The 27,538-nt window shown below is 38.4% G+C and overlaps 1 protein-coding gene across 1 annotated transcript; it reads left to right on the forward strand.

Annotated features, from left to right (window-relative positions):
- Positions 1-908: 908 nt before the first annotated feature.
- Positions 909-26,023, forward strand: LOC310642673 (uncharacterized protein; the record flags this gene model as incomplete). The annotated part of the gene is made up of 2 exons (XM_083366559.1): positions 909-948; positions 25,638-26,023. 2 exons carry the CDS (start codon positions 909-911, stop codon positions 26,012-26,014), a joined length of 417 nt encoding a protein of 138 aa, XP_083222685.1. The 3' UTR covers positions 26,015-26,023.
- Positions 26,024-27,538: the final 1,515 nt, after the last annotated feature.

Raw genomic sequence — 27,538 nt, forward strand, 5'->3', positions numbered from 1 at the left:
TTTCTGGATATATTATAATAATGATAATGATAATTATAATTAGTTGGAAGGGACCTTAGAGGTCATCTAGTCCAACCCCCTGCTCAGGCAGGAAACCCTATACCATTTTGGACAAATGGCTGGCCAGTCTCTTCTTAAAAACTTCCAGTGTTGGAGAATTCACCACCTCTGGAGGCAGGTTGTTCCACTGGTAATTGTTCTAACTGTCAGGAAGTTTCTCCTTAGTTCTAGGTTGCTTCTCTCCTTGTAGTTTCCATCCGTTGCTTCTTGTCCTGCCTTCAGGTGCTTTGGAGAATAGCTTGACTCCCTCTTCTTTGTGGCAGCCCCTGAGATATTGGAACACTGCTATCATGTCACCCTCACCCTTCTCTTCATTAAACTAGACATACCCAATTCCAGCAACCGTTCCCTATATGTTTTAGCCTCCAGTCCAATCATCTTTGTTGCTCTTCTCTGTACCCTTTCTAGAGTCTCAACATCTTTTTTACATCGTGGTGACCAAAACTGGATGCAGTATTCCAAGTGTGGCCTTACCAAGGCATTGTAAAGAAAAATTAAATCTGGGAAATGTGAGGTCTTTTCTGTACCTTCCAACATCTGGAGAGCTTTGGGCAGGGCTTTTTTTTGTCATAGAATGCCCTGGAACAGCGTTCCGGCACCTTTTTCCAATGGATTTTCCAGAGTTACGTTCCTTTCCTATTGTTGCCCTTCCTATCCTCATTTGCTTTTGAAAATGCCCCACTGGTGGAACGATGCGAGCCCACCCAAGTGTGGTCCCCTCTGGCACTGTCCTCCTCCTCCAGAAGGAGCCATGAGGTGCCAGAGTATCACAGCCAGAGCATGGTTAGATAGGCTGGGTCGGACCACGTGGTGTGGAAGCCGATGGTGGTGGTGGGAGACACGTAAACATGGAGGCCATGTTTCATGAGAGGCCTTCCCTTACAGAAGGTGAGGTGTGAGGTTAAAAAGAGGCGAAGCGAGAGGAAAGAAAGGCGGCTGGCATGGAAGCTTGCCCGACAGCGAAACTTTGCTGTTTCAGTTCCTTGGGTAGTTCAAAGGCTGGGATGTCTACAAAAACCTCTCTTTAGCCTTTTATAGTTTATATTAAAACTGCAGAGGGGAAGAATAAGAATAAAGCCAATGTCTTGTGATTTGGAGTATTAATAATAATAATAATATATATTAATTATGCATTGGTCAGATGTAAAGGTAGACCTACAGTATGAGGTTTAGTCAGATCTATTTATTAAATTCGGTTTAACTTAAAGGTAAATTAAAAGTAATCTGTTCACTGACAAAGTTTCGACTTTAATTTGTTTCAAGTCAATATCCATATAAAACTCCAAATGTAATTTTTTCCACCTTGTTTGACAACTTCTTAAAAATAATTCAGTCTTTTACAAGCAACCAAATTTTGTTTTATTGGGCCAATTTCATTCCACATAGAAAGCTGATATTTCCACTCATTAAACTAAATGGGTATGCCAGTGGTAAATGTCCCAAAAGATCAATAAAATGCCTTCCTGTAATCCTAGTCTTTTAGATACACTAAAAATTGAAGGATTTTTTTTCAGCTACAAAGGTAAAGCTTGTAGGGTAGGCAAGGCGGGTTGTATGATGTTTGTGAGTTCTGGCACCTTTTTTAAAAACAAAAACAAAAAAAGCACTGGCTTTGGATATCCATGCTCCCAGCCCTTCAGGAGAGGAGACCAAATAGGCTGCTGGATACCAGCAGAGAAATGTTCTTGCTCAAATTGCTCTCCTATAACGGATCCACCAGCTGCCAATAGCAAGCCTGGTTATTAATTGTCTGATAAGGAAGATAGTGGAGATGTTGTTCTTTGTGCTTTTAAAAACAAAGGACTGTAATTCCAAAACTATAGGAAAACTTTCCCTTCTGTGTTGTGAGTTCCATAAACCAATCAGTGAGGTCTTGTGTGCTTTGATAGCAACTGAGCTATCTATGATATAGGTTTCTCTGCCTGAGGGTGGATTTGAACCTGGGTCTTAACAGTGCCATTCTATCACCGTAATCACTATACTATAGTGGCTGTCTGAGGGAAAAGTTAAATAGAAATTCATTCAATATGGCAAATTATTATTTTATGCATACGAGTTGGATGGAATTGGATGGATGGAATTGATATCCCAAAGATGCTTTTTCAAGAGACAACTGGAGTTTAATTTTCCTTGGAAAAACAAGACATTTTACTTCTTGGATAAGGAAAAAAAAAGAAAGTTCAGTTGCCTCTTGAAAAAGCACCTTTGGGACAACTATGATCTGGTTGATTGAGAATCTCCATAGGTGATGGAACTGATAAGATGCTGAAAAAGAAATGGGAAATGAGTTATTTTAATTTTAATTTTTAATTTTAATTCCATTTATATCCCGCCCTTCTCCGAAGACTCAGGGCGGCTTATAAGCTTTAGCAGTAGCCTTCATTCTATGTATATGCCTGCTTATTAGGGCTTTCACACACACACCCAAGTGGCATTATTACAAAGTCAGCTTATTGCCCCCAACAATCTGGGTCCTCATTTTACCTACCTCGAAAGGATGGAAGGCTGAGTCAACCTTGAGCCTGGTGGGATGCGAACCTGCACTAATTGCAGGCAGCTGGTGTTACTTAAGGAAGCATTAGCCCACTGCTCCACCAAGGCACTTAAAGAACAAAAGGCAGCATTTGAAAGATATAGGGTGGAAGGAGTCATTTTCATATACAGAAAGTACAGACAGCTACAGTGGATGGTATTGATATAAAATTGATTAATTATTTGTGAACGCCCAGCAGAGATTTATTTACATTCCCTCAACAGTTCTACATATCTTTGCTTACCAATAAACTTTTCTTGGTATCACAATATTTCTATTTTCATATTTTGTCAAGAAAAACCCTACTGAATACAGACTGCGGCATGAAAATAAAACTTTTTTGTGAGAAAATAAAATATTTACATAAATTATGATTTATTTAAGCCTCAAATAAAATATGTCTGAACACTTGGGGTTCCTTGGCAACAAATTTGGATTTGGAAACTTTGAGACTACAAAGGCTATGAGATATTCTTTATATAGGTGTGGACTGGGTTTATGGCACCCAAGATGAGAAAACCCAGATGGAAAGTAGCTAGTGTGAAGCATATTATCGTAATGTGTTGAAAGCTAGTATCACTTACTCATCCCTGTATTATTTGGGACTATTTGGTGATAAGGGCTTTGATTAAAAAAGCTGATATTCAAATTGCTCATCCATCCTCCTTGACCCTCCCATGCTGATTGCTCATTGAGAACCAGGGATAGAGGGCTTCCAGGGTCATCAGTCTTGGCCAATGGTTTGCAGTGGATTATCTTCAAATCAAAGATGTTAATCAAATCCCAAACCAATGCAACACAATGCTTGCCATATCTATCCCTGCAGTCTGGTATTGCCATGAAATCAGGCAACAATTGAGGACTCTGAATACCAGGTAGTATCACATAGGAGTGAAAGGAATATTGATGCTATTGCAAGAGAAAGGCAACTTCATGTCCTCCAATCCATGTTTTAGATTTCAAATCTCATCAACCATAGGCACCATGGCTAAGGACAAGTAGCATGGAAGCTATTGTTCCTAAGATTTGAACAGCTGTTCAACTTGTGTATCTGTTCCAGTTGTGTATCTTGGTGGTCAAAAATACAGATCCCAGCCCTGTAATGATTTGCTTTTTTTTTCCTTGTGTAATATTTGAGAAACCATTACAAAGGTTTTGGCATAAGAAGGTCACCTTAATATTTGATGCTCGGTCATATCAAGCCACATCTGTTGGCAGACATATATAGATCTTCAGAATAAATTACTTCTAACTGGGAGAATTCTAACAAGAATGTACTGGAAAAAGTGTTTACAGATATATTTATTAAGAGAAATGTACTTTACCTGACACATGATTTTGTGAAATCCCACTCCTTGAATGTGCAAATCAATGTGTAAACAAAATGCACTTATCATCAGGAAAATTGCCTGTCCTTCAAATCTCCATCTGGACAGCTGCTAGTGTCACAATGTTAATCCTGTTTGCATTAACAGAGTCCTGATGCCATGCGTTCATGAAATGAAAAATAATGCTTTCAGAAATGGGACCAGTTTGGTAAGGAATGCAAAGAATTCTCTTTAAGCTGACACATCAGAGTTGTAAGCATTCAGTGCATCCTATAAAGTCTTTTTAAAACTGCCACCATATTGTACATTTTATCATATCAGAAGGTAGAATTATTATATTTAATATGTTACAAATACGGGCCAAATCTTTTTTGCCCGTATCAGCCCAAACTCAGGCCGTCCACAGGCAGTAGTCACAACTGCAACAATTATTATTTGCGTAATTTTTTTGGATTGCTAACAAAGAATTAAGGGGAGACTGATATAGTTATTTCAAACTTATTTGTTCTCATCAGTCAGCCACACCCTTCTTAGATTCGAATCTGGGCTGATTGCACATTAGGCAGTTGTTTTAACCTCTAGGCCACAGGCTCTTTCTCACTTTGTCAGCTGCATCAGGGAGGGAACAGGCAGGGGAGATACTGTATGTCTTGAGTATTTTGAACACCTTGCTGGCCCAAATATGGGCTAAATCTTTTTTTGCCTGTATCAGTCCAAACTCAGGCCATTCACAGGCAGTAGTCGCAACTGTGACAATATATATATATATATATATATATATATATATATATATATATATATATATATATATATATATATATATATATATATATATATATATATGTTTTCTGAGGTTTTCGCGGGTGCCTGTATGTGGATCCTTGGTTTTTCGGGTTTTTCCCCGCGTAGAACTAAAGGTGTGGGCCTTTACACCCCCCTCTGGCAGTTTAAAAAAGAGGAACTAACAGCCACATGCTTCTCCCAGAAGAAGGAAGCTAAAGCCTGATGATGATGACGGATGGGACTCCATCGAAACGTTGCGCCCACACCTTTAGTTCTACCCGGGGAAAAACCCGAAAAACCAATGATCCACACATTATATATATATATATATATATATATATATATATATATATATATATATATATATATATATATATATATATATGTATATATATATGTTTTCCTGAGGTTTTCGCGGGTGTTTGTATGTAGATCTTTGGTCATTCGGGTTTTTTCCCCACGTAGAATTGGAGGTATCAGGGCAACGTTTCGATGAAATCTCATCCGTCATCCTCAGGCTGGTGGCTTCAGCTTTGTTCTTCTGGGAGAAGTGTGTGGTAGTGGCTGTTTGTTCTCTGAACATTCTCTGAACATTCTGTTGTTGAAACGTTGCTCTTATACCTTCAATTCTATGTGGGGGGAAAAACGAATGACCAAAGATCTATATACAGTGCTTTTTTGTAAAAGAAAAAGGTGCCGCAGTTTTTGTTTATTTCTATCCTGGTGTTCGATCCTTGCTACTTTTTACACACACACACACACACACACACACACACACAGTTCAGTAGAACATCATCACCCTCCATGCCATCTCCTAATGCTGACTCTAATATATTTCGTCTGAGTGGTGATCTCAAACAAGGTCTACCTATTAAACCTTTCCCCCAACACATATAGTAAAACCTGTAACCTCCCAGCATTCATTATTTTCCATCCTTTTCAGTCAATTCTTTGAGAAAGAAAATAAATGATCAGGCAGAAAAATACTCTAGCCTCAAGGTAGGTGAATGATTTTTTTTTTCAAATAGGGACTTCTGATAGATTTTTCTAATTAATCTTCTTGATTCCTGTCAGCTTTGTCGCAGATGCTCAGGTTGTTTTGATAGATAAGTGTCAGCTCAGAAAGGGTTTTTTTTGTTGATAGTAACCTTCACAAAAGATCCGTTGGCAGCCTGTCAACTTTCTGAAACATTGAGTTTTCTCAGAGTTAAGTTCCGTCAGGCTCATTGGAAATTTTGTTTACTAATGAAGGCCTTCAATTCCTACAAATTCTGTCATCAACTGTACTTCAATAGGTCACTGTACAAATGCCAATACTGCTAGCAAAAAGGCAAGGTGAGTTTCCTCCTAATTTTTCCTCCATAGTGATTTCTTCTCACTTTTTTCTCTGCACATAGTTAAGGAAAAACATGCCATTGTTCTCCCCTTTTGCTCAACAAACTATTCAAGGTGATACCATCATTACTGAATAGCATGAAAACAACAGATACGAGGAGTCCCTTTTCTTCCTAATGCTAAACCTTTGGGTCAAACTGTTACAGCTTATTTAGGCTCTTCAAAATCTTCCCATATGATCTTTCTAAACTTTGGTACCCAAGGACCTTTGCAGTGTAGAAGCTAGGGAGTACTTCTAAAGGCTTGCTGCATGTAGTGGCTCTGGACCTTATACACTCAGATCTGAGGAAACCTAGGACATTACCATACTTCTCAACATCACAATTAGGAAAACTAAGCCTTAGAAAAAGATGCTATTTAGATTATTTAACACAACAGCATGGTACTGGGGTTCCAAATATTTTGGAATCCAATTCTCTATCAGTACTAGTCAGCATGACCTGTGGGAAGAGTTTGATGGAAGTCTACAGTCAAAACACATCATGTTTTCCATGTCCCACTTAGTTATTTTAATTTCCAATTTTATTTATGTTGGTTTATTATTTGGTAGATACAAAATTGCTCAGCTCTGCAATAATACTGCTCAATAAAGATAATCAAGTCATTGTCTAGATCTGTGTAGAGCTTTCAAATAACAGTGGCCAGTTTTTAACTATGCACTTCATATCTATATTGGCATATTAATGTGACTGCATGCTAAAAAGTAAATGCATGTAGGATCATACTGTGCTGCACATATCATATCTGACAACATAACATTGTATTATAAAAGTGCAATTTATAATATAAATAATATTGCAATGTATATATATATATGCAGGCAGTTACATTGAATATGAAATTCATATAAAATAGCAAGTGGGGTTTGCCACCAGAATCTCCTCCATATTCTCTGAGCTTGGTTGTTTTCTTGGAGACATTTCAATAACCAAACTACAGTAGGTAACATCATCAGTGCTAGTAAGGAGTGGATTTTGTCCTCAGTTTATGTTCCAGTGGTTTGCCTTGTCAGTGCTGATGGGAGCAGTTTTGGAGATTCTTTGGTTGGGCTATTTACTGTTAGCTTGTTTGGCCAGTAACAGTACATGGAACATGATATTACCTAGTTTGGGTCTACAAGAAAACAACCAAACTCAGAGAGCACCAAGGACCCCTCATTTTAACACTGAGCTACAATATTCTCCTTTATTAGAATCTCCTTTATATTTTAGTATATTTAGTATATTTTCTTTTTGGTTGTTAATAGCCTCAGTGTGTGTGGCTTTTACAGTTATTCTGCATTCCAATGTTAACTCTATATCCTTCTGATGTGATGTAGTGGTTAAAGTGCAGTGTTACAGGCAAACTCTACCCATAGCCTGGAGTTCGATCCTGACAGGGCTCTAGTTGACTCAGTCTTCAATCCTTCCAAAGTCAATAAAATGAGGACCCAGATTGTTGGAGGCAATAGGTAAAATATTCTGCATTCCGATGTTAATTCTATATCCTTCTGATGTGATGTAGTGGTTAAAGTGCAGTGTTACAGGCAAACTCTACCCATAGCCTGGAGTTCGATCCTGACAGGGCTCAAGTTGACTCAGTCTTCAATCCTTCCAAAGTCAATAAAATGAGGACCCAGATTGTTGGAGGCAATAGGTAAAATAATGCTTACATTATAAACTGCCTAGAGGGTAGAGGGCTACGGGGTAGTACATAAGTCTAAATGCTATTGCTGTTAGCAAGGGTGGTATATAAAAAAGTGCTAAGGCTTCAAACACCAGGTCAGGGACTCTATGAAATCCTCTCCCTCCACCCTGTGAACATTAATGCAGCATTTTTCCTTTCCTTCTCTTATGATAAAGAAGTAATTTATCTGGATTGCATAGTGGGCTTTTCTGATCTAAAGAGTCACAGAGAGAATGCAACTCTGATAAGAGAGCTATTCCTGACAACATGCTGTCAAACTTTCCTTGAAATATAAATATTTTTTTAAAAAAATCAATGTGAATTTCAGCTTTGAAGTTATCTTCCTTTATGCTGAATTTTCAGGGGTAAAGTAATATATTCAACAGAGGGCATAAGGAAAGTAAAATTGTGACACATGAGCAAATGTAGCCAATTGATCTCCTGTTGTAAAGCTAAAGGACTGTAAACTCTGAGATGGCCAAATAATTATAACTACTGATGCAGAAAATCCCAATATTTCCTATTACAGTATAAGTTTTTTTAAGGGCTACAATTTCATCCAGTTGTGAGAAGATTCAGGGGTATAGTATATATTCAGAGCAGATGTGTTTGGAAGGAACCCAAACCAATGTCAATGTCAACTATGATATTTCCTTTTAATATTTTGTATTAAAACATAAGGGACGCGGTGGCTCAGTGGGTTAGGACGCTGAGCTTGTCGATCAGATGGTCGGCAGTTTGGCGGGCCGAATCCCGAGTGCCGCATAACAGAGTGAGCGCCTGTTACTCGTCCCAGCTTCTGCCAACCTAGCAGTTCGAAAGCACATAAAAATGCAAGTATAAAAATAGGGACCACTACAGTGGGAAGGTAACAGCGTTCCGTGCGCCTTTGGCGTCTAGTCATGCTGGTCACATGACCACGGAGATGTCCTCGGGCAAGAGCTGGCTCTTCGGCTTTGAAACGGAGATGAGCACCAGCCCCTAGAGTCAGAAACGACTAGCACACATGTGCGGGGGAAACTTTACCTTTACCTTTATTAAAACATTTTAACAAGAAAATAAAAATTAACACAAACTAATGCAAAGTAAAGAGAAAAAAAAGAAATCAAGGGCAAAATGTGCAATAAAAGAAAAGAGATGAAGAAAAATAGAAAAGAAAAAAAGATATGAATTATGCTCTAATATTCTTCACAGCAGTTACAAGAGCAAATATATTCTAACCTTTCTGTCTAAAGTTATATCATATTCTTCATTCTATAACTGATCCTGTCTAATCATCAAAACCATAAATTATTTTTTTTCCATTTTTACACAAAAGTCCATAAAAGGCTTCCAATCACCAACAAATATAGATAATGTCTTTTCTCTAGTCCGGATTGTGACATTTTCTGATAATTCTATTTATTTATAGAATGCTCATAGAGCATACAGAATGAATACTCCCAGAGTTCTAAGATGGTGGCGCCTGGAATGGCTGCGGCTGCATTGGCTCTTGAAGGCGAATAATTTTGGGAGGGATAGTAAGGGCTGTAGGCCACATGATCAGGAAGATTTTAATGTGTTTGAGCAACATGGTGGAACTAAGGTAACATACGACATACGACCGACAATCTTTGCTGGCCTGGCGAGTTTCTAGTTGTTTTGGAACTGTTGGTGAGACCGTTAAAAGTCATTGGCACTGTTTGAATTTGTTCTACCAGCAGCAAGATCTGACTGCTGGCCCAGTGATGGATTCTACTGCAAATCAGGGCTGTTTCCAGAGGAGGCAGAGGAGGAGAGGACCTGGAGCTTATGGAGCGAAGGAACTGGATGAGGCTGTCAGCAGGCCCAGAGGAAGAGAGAGAGGCTTTTGGAGGAGTTGGTGGCGGTGGCAGCAGCGTGCTCCAGGGGCGAAAAGAAGCAAGGCCTCTTAAAGGAAAAGGTGGAAGAGTCAGGATCAGAAAAAGGAAAGAAGGCGAGGTTGTCAGAATACAAGTGAATTTGAGGGCTAATCCACATGGAGCCCCATTTCCATCTGTCCTGTTTGCCATCGTTCACTCCCTAGAGACTAAAATGGACAATGTGAAATTTGAGCGGGCCCCGAACAAGGAGTATATATCGGAGGTGGTGACCGTTTGAGAGCTGCATGCAACGAAATTTCATTTTGATGTATGCCGATTGGTGTACATTCAAAGTGACAATAAAGTTAGCATCAGAAAGGACATTGCATATATCATAGCACTCCAGGTAGATGAAGTCAAGATTTTAGAATATTTTAGTTAAGTAATACAGCTCAGGCTTCTCTTTCTATCTTCATGCCTCTCTTAGCCTAATTTCTCAGCTCAAAATTATAATTTGTGGCTGGACTTAGATCACATCAATTTTAGCTAGAAGGAGAAACATGTGAAATAGTTAAAGACCTGGAGTTGACAATAACCAAACTAAAAGCAATACTCCTAAAATGTTTTCATTAACCTTCAAAGAAGTCTCAGAAATTCTCTTGACTCCTACCTCACTTTATGGTTATTGCCAAAGCAGCCTTTTTTCTTTGTTTGGTCAATGACAAGAGGCCAGGCATTTATCAATCTGCAGACACCAAAGAAAGAATAGAAAAGGGAAAAAATTGTCTTCCTTTTAATACAAACCAATCTAATTCTTACTTTCTGAACCAATATGTGAACAAGAAAGTAATAATTCTTTATTTGATACATGTCTTTGCATTTTATGATGTACTTCTCTGATTTTTTTAAAAAAATATATATGCAAAAAAAGTAGAAACAGGGAAAGGAATATATTAGAAGTCACCTCCAATCTCTTTCACCACATATATTATGGAAAATAAAAGCAAATATGCACCCAATTTTTAAGTAGATGCAAAGGTGCATGAAAATTGTATTTGCTAACATGTTACTGTTGCTCATAGTCATTCAGACAAGGTATCTTGCAGGTAAATAAAAATAATTACTGAGAGCTCCGCCTTTTTAAAAAAAAGATAATTGATTAAATCATGCTTGAAAAAAATGCCAAAATTATATAAAGCAAAATCTACAGAGCAGTAAAGGAAGGTTTCTATGCACAGTTGGGGGTAGGATTTTCTATCCTTTCATTGTCTAGTGCTTCACCAGAAATATACAGCAAAATGAGAAGACAATCAGAAAAAAGAAATAAATATGAAAAAAAAATTGGCATGAAGGGACTGACTTATGAGGAAAGCGTAAAAAAAAGTATATTTAGCTCTGTTAGGCAATGACTAAGAGGACATGAGATAACCATCTGCAAATATATGACAGATGCAAATAATACATTTGGGAGAAAAGAAGCCGGGCATGGAAATTTGTTAAGTTATCTTACGGGAAGGTACAGATTTTCAGAAAAGCATCTGCTCTTGCTGTGAAATCCCATCCCCACCAATCACTTTTGCAGAACTTCTACCAAAGGACCAAAAGCCTCAACATTGGTAGGTCTTTGCACTTTTCTACAAAGTGCAAAGGTTGGCCTTAGGATTTCATACCTGGAGAAGAAGAAAATGGAGGAAGACATAGCCACCAGCACATTCATTCCCCAGCAATAGGCACTACCCTTCATGTTCTAGCCTGTCAGCTGGTGACCCAAACACAACACTCCAACTGTAAGGAATGGGAATCCAAAAAACTCACAATGGAGGTTGTAGCAGTGTAATGGAAGCCCTATTTATTTTGCGTGAACCATATGGAGCTTTGATCATGTTGTTGCAAACACCACTGCAGATACCATTCCAACACCACACAATGATGGGTTGAAATGGCCATTGCAGTTCCCTATCATAGTATATTTCTCCAACAGCAGTATTGTATGCCTAGGGCAATCAGAATGGCATGGCAAACATGCCAGAGAGCTGGGTTTCTCAAGCACAGTGAACCAGGCAGAGGATCAAGAATATAGCAAGAAGCAGTTTAGTCTCATAACCAGACCTTTCCCAATCTGTGTTTCACTGCGCCTTAGGGTAGGGCCAGTCTGGCCTGTCATAAAAATTGCACATGGGATCTAGCTCAGTCTGGTACTTTTGGGTAAATGGCAGGGCCACCTCTGGAATGTATTTATGAGGCAAAACTATGGAATTGAGTAATAGAACTTAGGGAGAGAAAGACAATATATGCCTTCTATACCCTTATGAGTCAAATTGCTCAAAGGTCTTCATTCTCTTTTCTTCTCTGTAGCCTATTGTGGTTTGTTGATTAGATTTCCCTCAATTTCATAACACTAAATCAATAACCAAAAAAAGGAGGGGGGTGAGGGGGAGTTACAAATCACTTCAGGCTTATGGAAACATATTGTTGTTGCTCAGGAACATCAGGAATCCCAAAAGGAATCAAGCTATTGTAACTTACAAAAGCTTTTTTGGTTTGCGTATTTGTCAGTGTATGGGATGGGAAAACTGGGACCAGAAATAACAAAACTTTTCCTTCTGAAAAGAAATTATTCACAGAGATGGGAAGGGACAAGTAAATAAGCTTCAGCAATTCTCACCAAGAGAGATGATTTGGCAATTTGAAGAGAATCTACTTTCTATCCAATCAAAGGGATGGATGTACAGTATATATGCCATCTGAGGAATCATGAACAGACTTATTATTTTATTTTTTATTTTTTATAATTTATTTTATTATATATATATACAAAGAGGCAGAGTTATTGCTAACAGCATCTTCTAAAGAATCACATTTACTTCTGAGACAAACTTCATTCAAATACCTCCAGTTCCCAATTTATAATAGATCTATTATCAAAATAGGTACGATCTCCTTATGCTGTTTGCACAGAAGCTGTTTGTTTGTTCTCTGTCATTCTGTATACTTTATGGCATCATGGCATCCAGCCCTCTCAATTCCTGGCAAATAGATGGGGAAGAAATGGAGGTAGTGACAGATTTTATTTTCCTGGGCTCCAAGATCACTGCATATGGGGACTGTAGCCAAGAAATTAAAAGACGCTTGCTCCTGGGGAGGAAAGCCATGGCAAATCTAGACAGCACACTAAAAAGCAGAGACATCACCCTGTCAACAAAAGTGCGTATAGTCAAGGCTATGGTCTTCCCAGTTGCAATGTATGGCAGTGAAAGCTGGACCATAAGAAAGGCTGAGCGCCAAAGAATTGAGGCCTTTGAACTATGGTGCTGGAGAAGACTCCTGCGAGTCCCTTGGACTGCAAAATGATCAAACCGGTCAGTCCTAGGGGAGATCAACCCTGACTGCTCTTTAGGAGGCCAGATCCTGAAGCTAAAACTCAAATACTTTGGCCACCTAATGAGAAGGAAGGACTCCCTGGAGAAGAGCCTAATGCTGGGAAAGATTGAGGGCAATAGAAGAAGGGGATGACAGAGAATGAGGTGGCTGGATGGAGTCACTGAAGGCATGAGCTTAAATGGACTCCAGAAGATGGTAGAGGACAGGAAGGCCTGGAGGAACGTTGTTCATAGGGTCGCGATGGGTCAGACACGACTTCGCAACTAACAACAAATACTTTATTCTATAATCCCTTTGAAGACTTTTTCTATTCCTCTTTGTGTCTGCCTTCATTTTTCCAGTTTCCTTAATCTTCCCTTCTTTTCTTCTTCTGCTAAATTATTCTTACTCCTTCTGCTCTGACTGCCTCCCCTTCACATTTTCTTAGGCTTAGAAGGTTGATCAACATTTTACTTGCTAAATGTTCAGGTGTCCCTTTATTGTGTAGGTGAACAAAGACTGCCTCTAATTATTTGTGGGACGTCAAGATAAAACAAACAGGTGCAAAGTCACTGCAACCTGTGTTCTTCTTTGCAGAGAACAGGTACAAAACTGGAATAGGAGATTTTCATTGTGAGTAAATCTATTGAGGCTCATTTCCTTGGAAAAATTGTTAAATTAGGGAGGGAGGAGTTAATATTGATTTGACATTCAGTTATACAGTCAAGCTTTATTCTTCCTTACATACTTCTTTTTTAACAATGAGAATGGGGAGTATGGATGGCTGCAACTTCTTGACTGTGGCATCACCAGAATGGGAGAAGTCCAGTCACAACATGAGTCAGTATTAATATGAGATACTCTCCAGATCCCAGTATGCAATTCCCAGAGATGAAGTTACTGACATTTGGCAATAGTATGACTGCTTATGGAAGCATGATTTTTTGAAAAAAATAATAATAATAATGCTAAAATACAAGAAGAAATGGAAAAATTAACAATTAGTTTTTGTGAGGCAAAATACACTTTTCCATTGTTGAGGTCTTCAAGAAGGAAAAACAAGGGCTTCTGGTTTGTCATGCAGCCGCTATGGATGGCTGGGAGACTTGGTCTCTCTCCCCCGTGCAGTTTTGCATCACTGGGGGGCCCTGAAAAGGGCTGAAAGTTGCCCCAAAGAGGTGACCAGCAAGGAGGGGCACTCGCTGGATTGTGGGAGAGCCTCAACTCTCCCATTAGACCAGGCGATCCCTCCAAACTGGCCGACGAAAGGACCGGCCATTATGGCTCATGCCTAGGCTGTGAACAGCTGAAGTCACATTTTTCACCAGGCAACTCTTAAAGCAGAGCGGAAGAGACTGGGTGAGATCTACCTCTTTTACACCCTAATTACTTTCTGTACCTCCTTAAGCTGCTAAGCATTTTTCCCCCTTGCAGTGAGGGAAGGGGGATTTCACCCCTCCCTCCAGAAAGAGCGGCGATTAAATACCCAGAGGCGTTTTAAACGTTGAAAAAGTAACTGAATCCCAATTGGAACCTTACTTCTCAAAGCATATGGACTGAAATATTTTTTATTTCTCATTATTTACTTCTGTTGGAAATCTGGGTTTTTTCTTATAAAAAAAAGAAAAAGAAAAACTGAAAAGATTGAAATAACTTTGGGACTCAATGAGAAACTTTAAAAGGGGCCTGGCTGACTGCCCAGGGAAATAGATAAGGTACATAACCTTGAGAACTTTGAAACAACAGCTGTGAAAGGCATTGTGTTCCCTACCTAGGAAAAAATATTCTCTCTTTTGGATTTTCTAAGTGTAAAGCCTTTAGCTTAAAATACCAATATGGAAGAAGACCAGGAACAAAATTTATTTATGGATGAAGATCAACAAACTCTCGCTATGTTGAAAACACTAATCCAAATTCTTACCACAACCAATGAAATACTAAAAGGCTATGTGAAGGAACAAGAAGACAGCCCAGATATGAAAGCCCAAATTTTGACCACAACTAAAGAATCATCTATACAAAATACAATAGAAAAAATGAAACATTCAAGTATGATGATAGAAGAATCTACTATTAAACAAATATTGATACTTGAAAATTCAGAAAAGACACTGACAACTTGGAAAAAGGAAAAGGTTTCTTATACAACTCAGAAGGAACTAGAGGATCTAGAAAAAGAACAGTTGGATGAGAAGACAAACAATTCAGAACAACTATGTTGATATGGAAGAATAAAGAGATGACTCACTAGTCCTCTCAAAAAAATGGCGATCGGCTGGCTTTGCCAATATCAATTAATATACATGATATTACAAGGAGATTGGTTTGATGACCCAAAAACAAGGACATGGAAGATGATTTGGCAAAGGAAAAAAGGCAGAATAAGACTCAAGAAGAATGGAGTTTCGACCATCTTACTGAAATCTGAAACAGAATGTACTTAAATAGATAAGATGTGTATGTTGAACACAAGACATTGTTATGAACGGAGATAAAGAAAAAAATTTGGTCATTAAAATTTAGTAGTAAAAATATTAATAGCTAATTTGAATATTGATTTGTGCATAAAGGTCATGTAAAGGTGAATAATGTAGACAAGTTATAAACCTATTGTTGAAAGTAATAAATAGGTCTATATGGAATGTTAAAAATGAAAACTATCAGGTTAAGTAAGAGATAGCAGATACAAAGAGGAAGAGAGGAAGTATTAAATATTGAAATAAAAAGAAATTTTGATTACTACTTAAAAGAAACAACTGAAAACTAGCAAAAAGAAAGGATATCATATTGTATCCTTAATTTGTTGACATAGAGGGTGAGAAGTTAAGTAAACAGGATGTGTATTTTGAATATTAGATTTTGTGAGGAATGGTGATAGATGAATTGAGAGTATCCTAAAAATCTTGGGAATGATGAATATCAAATGTTAAATCTAAATATTAGTGGAAATTAAAATTGAAAAATCTATTAGGTCATTGGTTGTCTAAAAGATTGTATGTTAAAACAATTAGAATATGTGTAAACTAAAAACTATGTTATTTTCTATGTGATTGATAGGATAAAACTTGTCTTTAAATCTACAAATAGACAGTATATATGAAGGGAAAAAGAGAGGAAATGTTTATGGTAGCAATTTGAAATCTGTACTAATGATATCTGTATGTAATTGAATTACTGCTACCCAGCCACCACATTGCTTTTCAAATATGTGAATGTAATATTAAAAAATCAATAAAATTTGTAAAAAAAAGAAGGAAAAACAAACAAATAAACAGGGTGATTTTTTTTCTATTAAAAACATCATGATATCATTGGACACGTTTCTCTATGACTTGGTGGTTGTGTGTGTGTGTGTGTGAGAGAGAGAGAGAGAGAGCATTTTTGAAGAGATGCCTATTTCTGACTTAAGATGGAGATTGTCTTGGTATTTTTTTATCAACAGGCAACTATAATTTAAATTTAATATTTTATATAATTTTAATGCTCATAATGTTCATTTTGTTGATTTTATTTATTAAGTATGAATTATATATATTTGAACTAATTTATTTTCTGTCTGTATGGATGAGCATGTGTGAATCTGTGGATCTTCTGCAGTTTATAGTTTTTTAAAAAAATTAAGTATCACTTTCTCTATAGATTTTAACAACGTTACAATAGCTGATTAATCTAAATTTGTTTATAATCTGATCAGATTTCATTATGAATACTTTCTCTTACACTATTTAATTCATTCATATTTCATTAGTTGAGAATAGATGCTATTGTGGCTACTGTCTTTCATCCTCACTGTGTGAAGATAGATTTGAAATCTAAGAAAATTAAAGTCAGTGTTATTTTTGGTTTTCAAATGAAAAATGAGGTTTGCTAAGAGCTCTGCCCTATTTTGTAGAAATACACTACATGGTGCCCTTTCAGTCAATTTTCTGAAGCTTCTTCAGAGCATCCATAATGAAGGTAAGACACAAGTGAGAAATGTAATGGTTCTAAATTTACTATGTTTCAGCAGATGGCAGCACTTGGCTGACCTTGTGTGGGCTGAGAAATGAAGAGATGGGACTGGATGGGATTTCTTCAGAGAATACTAAGGCTGAAAGCTAAATTGGCATGTTTGAAAACAAATTGGAAAAGGGCAAAGGCAAGCCACTTCCATTTTGCTACTGATAAAGCTATATGGACATGTCCTTGAAATCACCAGGAGTTGAGTTTGACTTGAAAGTCCATTTAACATCTTGAATGTGGCTTCAACAAGTAGTCTAATCTTGTTTTTCCACATGGATTTACTGAAAGTTCACAGTGTCACTATTTTGTAAGTTTAAGTGGTGTCAATCTTATCATATTTGGATTCAGATCCTATTTTACAACCCCAGGCCTCTCTCCCATCCCATTCCTCCTGTCAATCAGTCTTTTTTGGAAGGCTTTGCTCTGATTGTGAGTGCCATTGGGTATATATAAAAGAGGCTTCACTGGGATAGATCTTCAATATCTGTAAGATAAATATATTTTGACTTCTGTTGTCTGCAGATCATGTTTTATCAAGCTCTGCAAGACTGGCAAGTTCAGGAAAAACGATATGAAAAGATCTTTATTGCTAATAGGGCAATGAAATTTGGAAAGGCTATCAAAGATATTCTGCCACACAATTTATAGCTGGTATGATTAAAGTGGAATTACTCTGAATTTTTTTCTCAGTTTTCCACCTTACCTAGACTTAAGAATCTATCTGTAACAGCCCTGTTTCCTCCTTTAACTTTCTGTGTTCCCAAAGTCTGTTAGAAAGTTGTGGTGTCAGATGCAATGAAAAAGATACGGCCATTTTAAATATTATTTTTTTTAATCCAAGTGATTCTTATGATTACATCTGTTATTTTTTATTTTATTTTTTGCCAAATGGTGGAAGGAAAGCGGGTAGTACAATTCTAGCTATGTTTGGATACAAATAATTATCTGGACCCATTTCAAATCAGATTTGGCTCTAAAACAGTCATGATGGATGATTTTTAATAGGCAAAAGATAAAAGAATCCAACTATTGATTCATTTTTCTCTTTTAAACGTTTCATATAATAGCAGCTATGGTATTTTGATGGATCTATTCTGCAGATTGGGCGTGTGAAAAATTATGTTAGAGTGGTGGGGCTTCTAACTGCAGAATATACTTCAAAAAGAATTTCTGCTCCATCCATTGGGCAATTGGAAGTCAATTATCCCTATTTTTTTAACATCTTAAATGAAGGAGATGAGAAGGGACAGCATGGTACTCTAGTGAAATATTAGTAATACCCTGATGATATGTCTGTCTGGGTCATTTTTCCCTGTTTCCCTATGTCATCTGAGCAAAGTAAGGCTGGTTAAGTGCAGTGCAAGAGAAATGCACTCTATGCAGGCTAGTAACTGAAGGTTGAATTTTGACAAGATATAGGTCCCCGGGGTAATTGATTTTCATAACTGAGCTGGAGATGGTTAACTTTTGTCCACTAAGGCACATTTGGCCATAATAGTTTGGAGTAGAATTCCCCAACTCTGTTTGATTTACCAACTACAGCTGTTCCTACATAGCATAGGATCTAGTGATTGATCATAATTATTCATGGTCTAGCAACCTTTTTACTGAATTACTGTAATTTGTTGTACATGGAGCTGGCCTTGGATAATTCAAAAGCATCTGACAGTAGGAATACTATCACTACTGTGATCAATTTAGGGACACTGGATAGCTTTTAAAAGAATGTCTTTGTCTATTTAACTTCTGAGCTCACTTCATAGTATTTATATTCAAAATCCTAAATAGTATGGCTCTATATATTTATTAAGAAATGGCTCTTATGACATCAGGTTGCTTGTGCTTATTATTATTATAAGAGAAGGACATTCCCCAAGTATCTCTGATGCATAATACAATACTAAAATCAAACATTTTGTCTTTGTAGTGCTCTGATGGTTGAGGTAATGTAATTGGTGCCAAAAACATTTTAGTGACAGATTAATAGGCACTTAGATATTTAAAATTGCTTTTTTAAACTGGATATTGGTTTGTATAATTTCTGCATTTGGGTAGATTTTTTATTGTAGCTTGATTAGATTTTAATTATATACTGTAAACCATATAACAGAAATGCAGGGCAGTTTAAAAAACATGCAGCATATTGGCTGAGAATCTTGGGAGCTGCAAACCCAAGATATCCAGCTGATGTTATGTTAGTTGTCCCAGGTATACATTGGCCCTTGAACCAGTAATCACTTGCCATGAACAATGAGCTGTAAAATTTCAGCAGAATATAACTGTTCTCCACTGAGATTAAATGAAAAAGGTTATCTGGACCCGTACCAATCGGGCTTCAGGCCCGGACACAGCATTGGTCGTGCTGGTGAATGATCTCTGGAGGGCTAGGGACAGGGGTTGCTCCTCTGTCCTGGTCCTATTAGATCTCTCAGCGGCGTTCGATACCATTGACCATGGTATCCTACTGCGGCGTCTCAGGGGGCTGGGAGTGGGAGGCACCGTCCTACGGTGGTTCTCCTCCTACCTCCAGGGCCGCTCGCAGTCGGTGTTGACAGGAGGGCAGAGATCCGCCCTGAGGTCTCTCATTTGTGGAGTTCCTCAGGGGTCGGTTCTCTCGCCTCTCCTGTTCAACATCTATATGAAGCCGCTGGGTGAGATCATTCGTGGTTTTGGGGTGGGGTATCATCAGTACGCTGATGATACCCAACTTTTTCTTTCCACCCCGAACCAACCCAGTGATGCCCTCTCCATGATGTCCCGGTGCCTGGAGGCGGTTCAGGTCTGGATGGGGAGAAACAGGCTTCGTCTCAATCCCACCAAGACTGAGTGGCTGTGCATATTGGCATCTCGGGTTAACCAAGTTATTCCATCCTTAATGATGGGGGGTGAGGTGTTACCCCTCGTCGATAGGGCTCGCAACTTGGGCGTCCTCCTGGATTCACGGCTCAATTTCGAAGACCATATAGGAGCCGTGACCAGGGGGGCTTTTGCTCAGGTTCGCCTGGTGCGCCAGTTGCGTCCCTATCTGGACCGAGACGCCCTACACACAGTTACTCACGCGCTTGTGACCTCCCATTTGGACTACTGTAACGCTCTCTACATGGGGCTGCCCTTGAAGACCACTCGGAGGCTTCAACTGGTGCAGAATGCGGCCGCGCGAGTTGTAATGGGGGTTTCCCGATACTCCCATGTAACACCTCTACTCCGTGAGCTGCATTGGCTTCCGGTTGCCCTCCGGGTGAAATTCAAGGTGCTGGTTATCACCTATAAAGCCCTACATGGCCTGGGTCCGGGATATCTGAGGGAACACCTGCTGCCGGCATCAAACGCCCTTCACCCAGTGCGCTCCCACAGGGAGGGTCTGCTCAGGGTCCCGCCGGTAAGAGATTGCCGGCGGGTGACACCCAGGGATAGGGCCTTCTCGGTGGGAGCGCCTGCCCTCTGGAACCAGCTGCCAGTGGAGCTGAGAACTGCCCCCGACCTCCGATCATTCCGCCGGGGCCTGAAGACCTGGCTCTTCGAGCTCTCGGGCCCAGACTGAGGAGAAATTTTTAATTTGGGGTTCTTTTAATTGAGTACAGGGTTAATTTAATATTTTTTTAATTTGGTTCTTAATTTTTGTATTTTGGATTTTTAATTCCCTGTAAACCGCCCTGAGTCCTCAGGGAATAGGGCGGTATATAAATATAACTAAATAAATAAATAATCATTATAGTCATAAGATTTCAGCTTTCTGCTGGAATTCCAGAGGCCATTAGCATGGTTTATGAGTACACAGGGTCACATTCAAAAATGCCACCATTATAATATCATTTCAAACAACAACAACCTTCACCACCCATGGTAGGGTGATTATTAGACTGGAATGGAGAGCAGAGATGAATATGGCAACCAATATTTGTCCAATAATGACTGGAAATAAAGGTTGAAAGGAGAAAAATCAAAGTTCTTGCTCTTGTTTGAAAGGCTGAAAGCAATTTTTGCCTGCATCTTGGCTGCTGATAGAATGATGAAGTGATCAGGCAAAACAATACCCAGACACTCTCCCCTATGCTGGCATAACCAGGCTACAGTATATCCTCTCGGCCCCTAATGGATTTGACTCATCACAGGCAGGCTGCACTAATCAAATGGGGCAAAGCAAGCTTGTTGAAGGATGAGGCAAACCACCCTGGTAGCGTTTGCTTCTTCATCTCCTCGCTTCCTCTCATAGGGCCACATCAATCCAAGTCAGATGGAATTTCTATTTATATTACAGCCAAACTTTTTTTGGCGATGACACCAATCCTTTGTCTTGACCTTGGCTTCTCCTGTTCCATTTTTCATTTCTCCAACTTTCTTTTCCTCTCCATCTCTTTGATCACATCTTATTTTGCCATTTTCCCCCTCATGGGACATATCTGCATCCTAAATTAACATTTAAATTCAGCCTTCTCCAGGTAAGTCAAGTTTTGCACAGCAGAAGAAAAGCATGAAAACCAGAGTTTTCATCATTTTAACCAAACTACGACTCCCAGCATTATTTGTAAAAAAAAAAATATTATATAGCTAAATTGGTATAATGCCAACATCATTTGCAATACAGTATATAATTGCTGAATTTTGGACAGCTTTTCCCTTTCTTGCATTTGCTTTAATTTCCTGCTTAATCCTATTTCTTTTTTCCTTATCCCCATCTGTTTCTTTTCTGAAAAATGTATCATCTTTGCCTGTGAAGGACTTTGCTTCTCTTCAGTTTTCCAATTAATCCATATTCCAAAGATATAATCTTGTCTGTCTCTGCACTGCAATTGCTGCTTTGATTGAACTTCATGTTAGGCAGGGGGTAGAAAAAACATTCAAATGCTGTAGAATGACTATTCTTATTTATTTATTTGGAATATTTATGCTCTACTGAATAATCAAAAGGCTGCTAACAAAATTAATTAACTTGTAGCTTGTCAGACATATACAGCCCCCAGACTGAGTTCTGAACCCTTAGCCCCTTTATTGCATTGAGCAATTGAATGGCAGAATTATGGTGCCTGGATTTGGCAAATCTAAGCATATATTTTTTTAAAAAAAAACTGGCAGTTTTAAGTTGTATGGATGTCAGCTTCAAGAATCCCCAATCATACTGGCTGTGGAATTTTGGGAGCAGAAGCCCACAAATCTTAAAGTTGTCAAGTTCCAAAAATATTGATTTAAACAAATACCTCAAAGGATCTTTTCATAATAACACTACAATCTCCCCCAAAGGCCCACCCATTCTGATGACATCACTGCTATGCCACATATGATACTTGGGTGTTAAAAGGAAAAATTAAAAACCGTAGTCCTCAGAGGAAAAAGGTTGCCTGAATAATTTGCCCTGATGAGGCACTTGACACTGGTTTGCTTGCTTTGGCAAAAACTGGGGGAAAAAAATTCTATGAAGCATCTTCTCATAAAGGCCAGACAGAGAAAGTATCCCCTGTTCTACTCCACACTTAATGGGTGCTTTACTTCAATGAAGACCTGAGTGAAGAATCCCCTCAAAACCTATACATCCTTATTTTTCTGCAGAAAACTAGACACTAATGACTGAGAAGTGGGAGTAGCAGATCAATGTTGGTCTCTAGACCCCAACTTTGTAAGCTGCTAGTCTTCGTCTAAACCTTTTGACCATGACACAAAGAAGGAATAAGGAACTGATGTACAGCAGCCAGAAATTCATCTCTCACAGAACAAGGCTTCCACACCCAGACTGCTGCTAATCTTTCCTATTATTTGACTCTCAGGGTCAAAAATGATAAACCAGAAGTCAAAAAAAATGGGCCAGGAGACAAAATTATATTTATAAATCTCCCTCGACTGTTATTTAGCTTTCATATCTTTGGGTTACAGCAAATTCTGAAGGAGAATAACCATGACCAAGAAAAAAATAGGATTTTATAAATATTGCTTAGTTGGATTCTTGGTGTTCTCTGGGAGATTCCAACATTAAATTCTTTGTTAGCTCCTGTCTGGCTGCTGTATTTGATTTTTAGAAGCTATCATCATTCCCAGTAAGAATACATAAGGTAGTTCTTAATTAGATCTACTCAATAATTTTGACTGCCAAATCTAGGAAAACTGATTGGCAAGTCTTTGAGTGATCCTAATCTCATGATTTCCAAATTTATTCATTATCAGTGTTCTGCTTCTTCTGTAAAAAGGTGGAGGATTTTCTGTTGTTATGTGTCATACAGATTTTATTATCTGAGAAGCAGGGTTGTTTTTTTTAAAATCCTAACATCACAATCACTCTTTACTATATGGAATGCTTCTGGGTTGTATTGTCAATAGACGTTCCCTGTGAGTGTGACAGTTCACTTGCTGGATTTTTTTTTTATTTGAATATTTTGTAAATTGATTCAAATTGACCCGTATTTGCTCAGTTTCTAATTCTAGTTCAAGTAACAGACCAGAGCAGCAAATGGGTATTGGGTGTACAAGAAAGGAATGTTCCCAAGCTCTTGCTGTTTCTCTGTCTTGCTTGTTACTTTTCAACTGGGCCATCCTGTGTCCAAAATAATCCCAGCTGGCCAATCAGTGGAGTAAAAAAAATGAATCACAATAAATTGATAGGAATCTCTCCCAATATACTGTACAAGAACCTTCCCACTTTATCCCATACCCCTCCTATGCCTCACCAGCTGAGAAGGCAGATTATTTTCACTTACAGGTTTGCCATTCTTCCAGAAGACTGGTAGCCCCATGTTCAGGAAAAACTCAATTTGTCAACTACGGTAGTCAATAGGGCAGTCAGAGCTGTGAAGAAGAGCCTCAAATCTGTTTATATGAAACAAAAGTGATTTTTTTAAAAAATTGTTATAATATACAACAAAACAAGAAGAAATAACAGCTACATTAAAATAGGAAACAAATTAAAAGCAAAAACACGGAGTCCTTGGTGCTCTCTGTTGCTGTTTTTTTATAGACATTTCAAGGTGCTGGTGATGACCTATAAAGCCCTAAATGGCATGGGTCCGGATTACTTACGGGAGCACCTGCTGCCAGCGTCATCTTCCCTTCGTCCTGTGTGCTCTCACAGAGAGGGCCTCCTCAGGGTGCCGTCGGTCAGAGAGTGTCAGCTGGCGGCCCCCAGGGGGAGGGCGTTCTCTGTGGGCGCGCCAGCCCTTTGGAATCAATTACCGGTTGAGCTCCGGATGGCTCCCGACCTTTGCTCTTTCCGCCGTGATTTGAAAACCTATTTATTTGAACAGGCTGGCCTGGTTTAAGGTTTTGGGGTATTTTTAATTATTTATTGTTAGGGCTTAATTAATTTAATTTTATTTTAACTTTTGTATGTAATGCTTTTATTGCCCTGTACACCGCCCTGAGTCCTTCGGGAGAAGGGCGGTATAGAAATTCAATAAATAAATAAATGAATGAATAAATTACCCAACTACAGTAGGTAATATCTTCAGTGCTAGAAGTGAGTGAGGTTTTCTCTCTGTTCCGAAGCTCAACTAAGCCACAAACAAGCTCAGGGAACATAATGACTTTACAGTTCAACTTGAAGCTGCAAGCATTCTTTTCTATTGGAAAACTAAAATGCACAAAAGAAAAACAAAAAACCAATGAAGAGTCCAACAAACATGCATGAAAAAGCAGATAAAAGCAAATAGGGTTCTAAAATAAATCTTCATCACATAGAAGCATATTGAATGACATTTTCCCCAAATGAACATGTCCGATATAACTGTGCTCAAGAAGCCAAACACCTTTAAATAAGTTTGGTCTGAGGGCACTGTACCTCACTTACAAAAAAAAATCATTTAGATTTCCTCCTCATGAGTAAACATGTAAAAGTTGATGTTCACATGGAGGCAGTGGACTGTCTTTAACAACAGAAGGATCCAGCAAATATTTTAAATCCCTTGGGGATATAGTAGGATATTCATATGATGAAAATGGTGACAATGCTTTTTATTACAGGTAATACAAGTCAGAAAAGAGAGTTTTAACTTAATTTAATTTATTCAATCTAGGCATTGCCTCATTCCAGGCTGACTCTGGGCAGTGTACAATAAAACCAAATAGAATAAATTGATTAACTACAATTACTTTTATAAAAGACTGGAAAACTTTATAGATTTTTTTGTGGGAAATGAATAAAAAAATCCTGGCTTGTGGATTTATTAATGAAAACTTTGTTATGGGAAGAAAGAAATTACAATATGCAATATGTGAGGTGGTAGAAATGTTTGTAACTGTCAAAAAAGATTGGATAACTTTTTGTCTTGCTTTTTTTGTTCTTTCCTTTTCCTTTTCCTCTTTTATAATCTTTTTCTATCTCTTCCATATTTCTGTGGTTTTTAAAAACTTTTGTAAATTCTTCTTTTAATTAAAATTATTTAACAAACAAACTGAATATAAATGCAATACTTATGAAAGTAGTACAAATACAGGAAATGAGGATGGATCTGGCTAGCATCCATGCCCTCAAACAAATCTGACAGGAGGACCTACCCAAGGCCTGAAAGAAAGGAAAAGTCTTTAAGTATTTCCAGAATGCCAACAAGGCGGGAGCCATGTGGTTCTGGGGAAAAGTCATTCAAATTTGAGGGAGATGGAATAGTGATCACTAGCCTCCAGTGATGTTCAGTTATCAGAGATTGCCTGGACAAATAATAATAATAATAATAATAATAATAATAATAATAATAATAATAATAATAATAATAGAAGAAGAAGAAGAAGAAGAAGAAGAAGAAGAAGAAGAAGAAGAAGAAGAAGAAGAAGAAGGAGAAGAAGGAGAAGAAGGAGAAGAAGGAGAAGAAGAAGAAGAAGAAGAAGAAGAAGAAGAAGAAGAAGAAGAAGAAGAAGAAGAAGAAGAAGAAGAAGAAGAAGGAGGAGGAGAAGAAGGAGAAGAAGAAGAAGAAGAAGGAGAAGGAGAAGAAGAAGAAGAAGAAGAAGAAGAAGAAGAAGAAGAAGAAGAAGAAGAAGAAGAAGAAGAAGAAGAAGAAGAAGAAGAAGAAGAAGAAGAAGAAGAAGTTGGAAGGGACCTTGGAGGTCATCTAGTCCAACCCCCTGCTAAGGCAGGAAACCCTATACCATTTTAGACAAATGGCTGTCCAGTCTCTTCTTAAAAACTTCGAGTGTTGGAGCATTCACAGCTTCTGGAGGCAGGTTGTTCCACTGATTAATTGTTCTAACTGTTAGGAAATTTCTCCTTAGTTCTAGGTTGCTTCTCTCCTTGACTAGTTTCCATCCGTTGCTTCTTGTCCTGCTCTCAGGTGCTCTGGAGAACAGCCTGGCTCCCTCTTCTTTGTGGCAGCCCCTGAGATATTGGAACACTGCTATCATGTCACCCCTCGCCCTTCTCTTCATTAAACTACACATACCCAATTCCAGCAACCGTTCCCTATATGTTTTAGCCTCCAGTCCCCCAATCAACTTTTTTGCTCTTCTCTGTACTCTTTCTAGAGTCTCAACATCTTTTTTACATCGTGGTGACCAAAGCTGGATGCAGTATTCCACGTGTGGCCTTACCAAGGCATTGTAAAGTATTAATACTTCACGTGATCTTGATTCTATCCCTCTGTTAATGCATCCTAGCACTGTGTTGGCTTTTTTGGCAGCTGCAGCACACTGCTGGCTCATATTTAAGTGATTGTCCACTAGGACTCCGAGATCCCTCTCACAGTTACTACTATCAAGCAAGGTACAACCTATACTATACCTGTACATTTGATTTTTCCTGCCTAAATGCAGAACCGTACTTTTTTCACAATTGAATTTCATTTTGTTAGATAGTGCCCAGTGTTCGAGTCTGTCCAGATCCTCCTGTATCTTAAGCCTATCTTTTGGATCCCTGCAGCTTTCCTGGCAAGGCTTTTTAGAAGTGATTTGCCATTGTCTCCTTCTTAGGGCAGGAGAACCCAAACCCAAAGCCATGTCCAAGGCAAGACTAGAATTCAGAATCTCCCGATTTTTAGACTGGTGCTTTGACCACTATGCCAAATACCATATGAAATTTACTCCCTCGTCTTCCTTACTCCATTTTAAATTTCTCTGGTTATTCTCAGCCTACTATGTACTTTCATTCTTTCAACACAGATCAGGAGGACAGGTCAGAACAATAGTCTGGGAATATTTGTAAGGTAAACTTAGAAAAAGTTTAGAGGAAAAAAAGTCAGAGAAAAACAAATAAACTTTTAAGTAGACCCTCCTTCTGATTACTTTTTGCCCTTGTTGCAGTATTAGCATTCCAGAGCAGGAATGAAATGGTAGTCCAAAATATGCAAATTATGTGCTGATTTAGTACAACTACTTTTGTTTTATTGTAAATTATTTGAAAAAAAATTGCTAGGATTTGAGTGCCTTCTTCCATGCTATTTTTCCCCATTTCCTAACTAAGGTTTTATCTGCAACTTGGCACAAATATTTGGCTTTTTTAAAATATGGAGACAAGCTTCATCTAGTTACTTTTGATGTTGCTAAAAATGCAGACAAAAGGTAATAAAAGGGATGATAAACCTAGCTAGGAGCTGTAAATTTGGCCCTCTGTACAATAATGGGTGGGATATTTAAGACAGTGAGACCTGGGTCAGAATATTCATTTTACTCCCTGCATATTTTTATTC

The sequence above is a fragment of the Vipera ursinii genome, assembly GCF_947247035.1.
Source record: "Vipera ursinii genome assembly, chromosome: 6".
NCBI lineage: Eukaryota > Metazoa > Chordata > Lepidosauria > Squamata > Viperidae > Vipera > Vipera ursinii.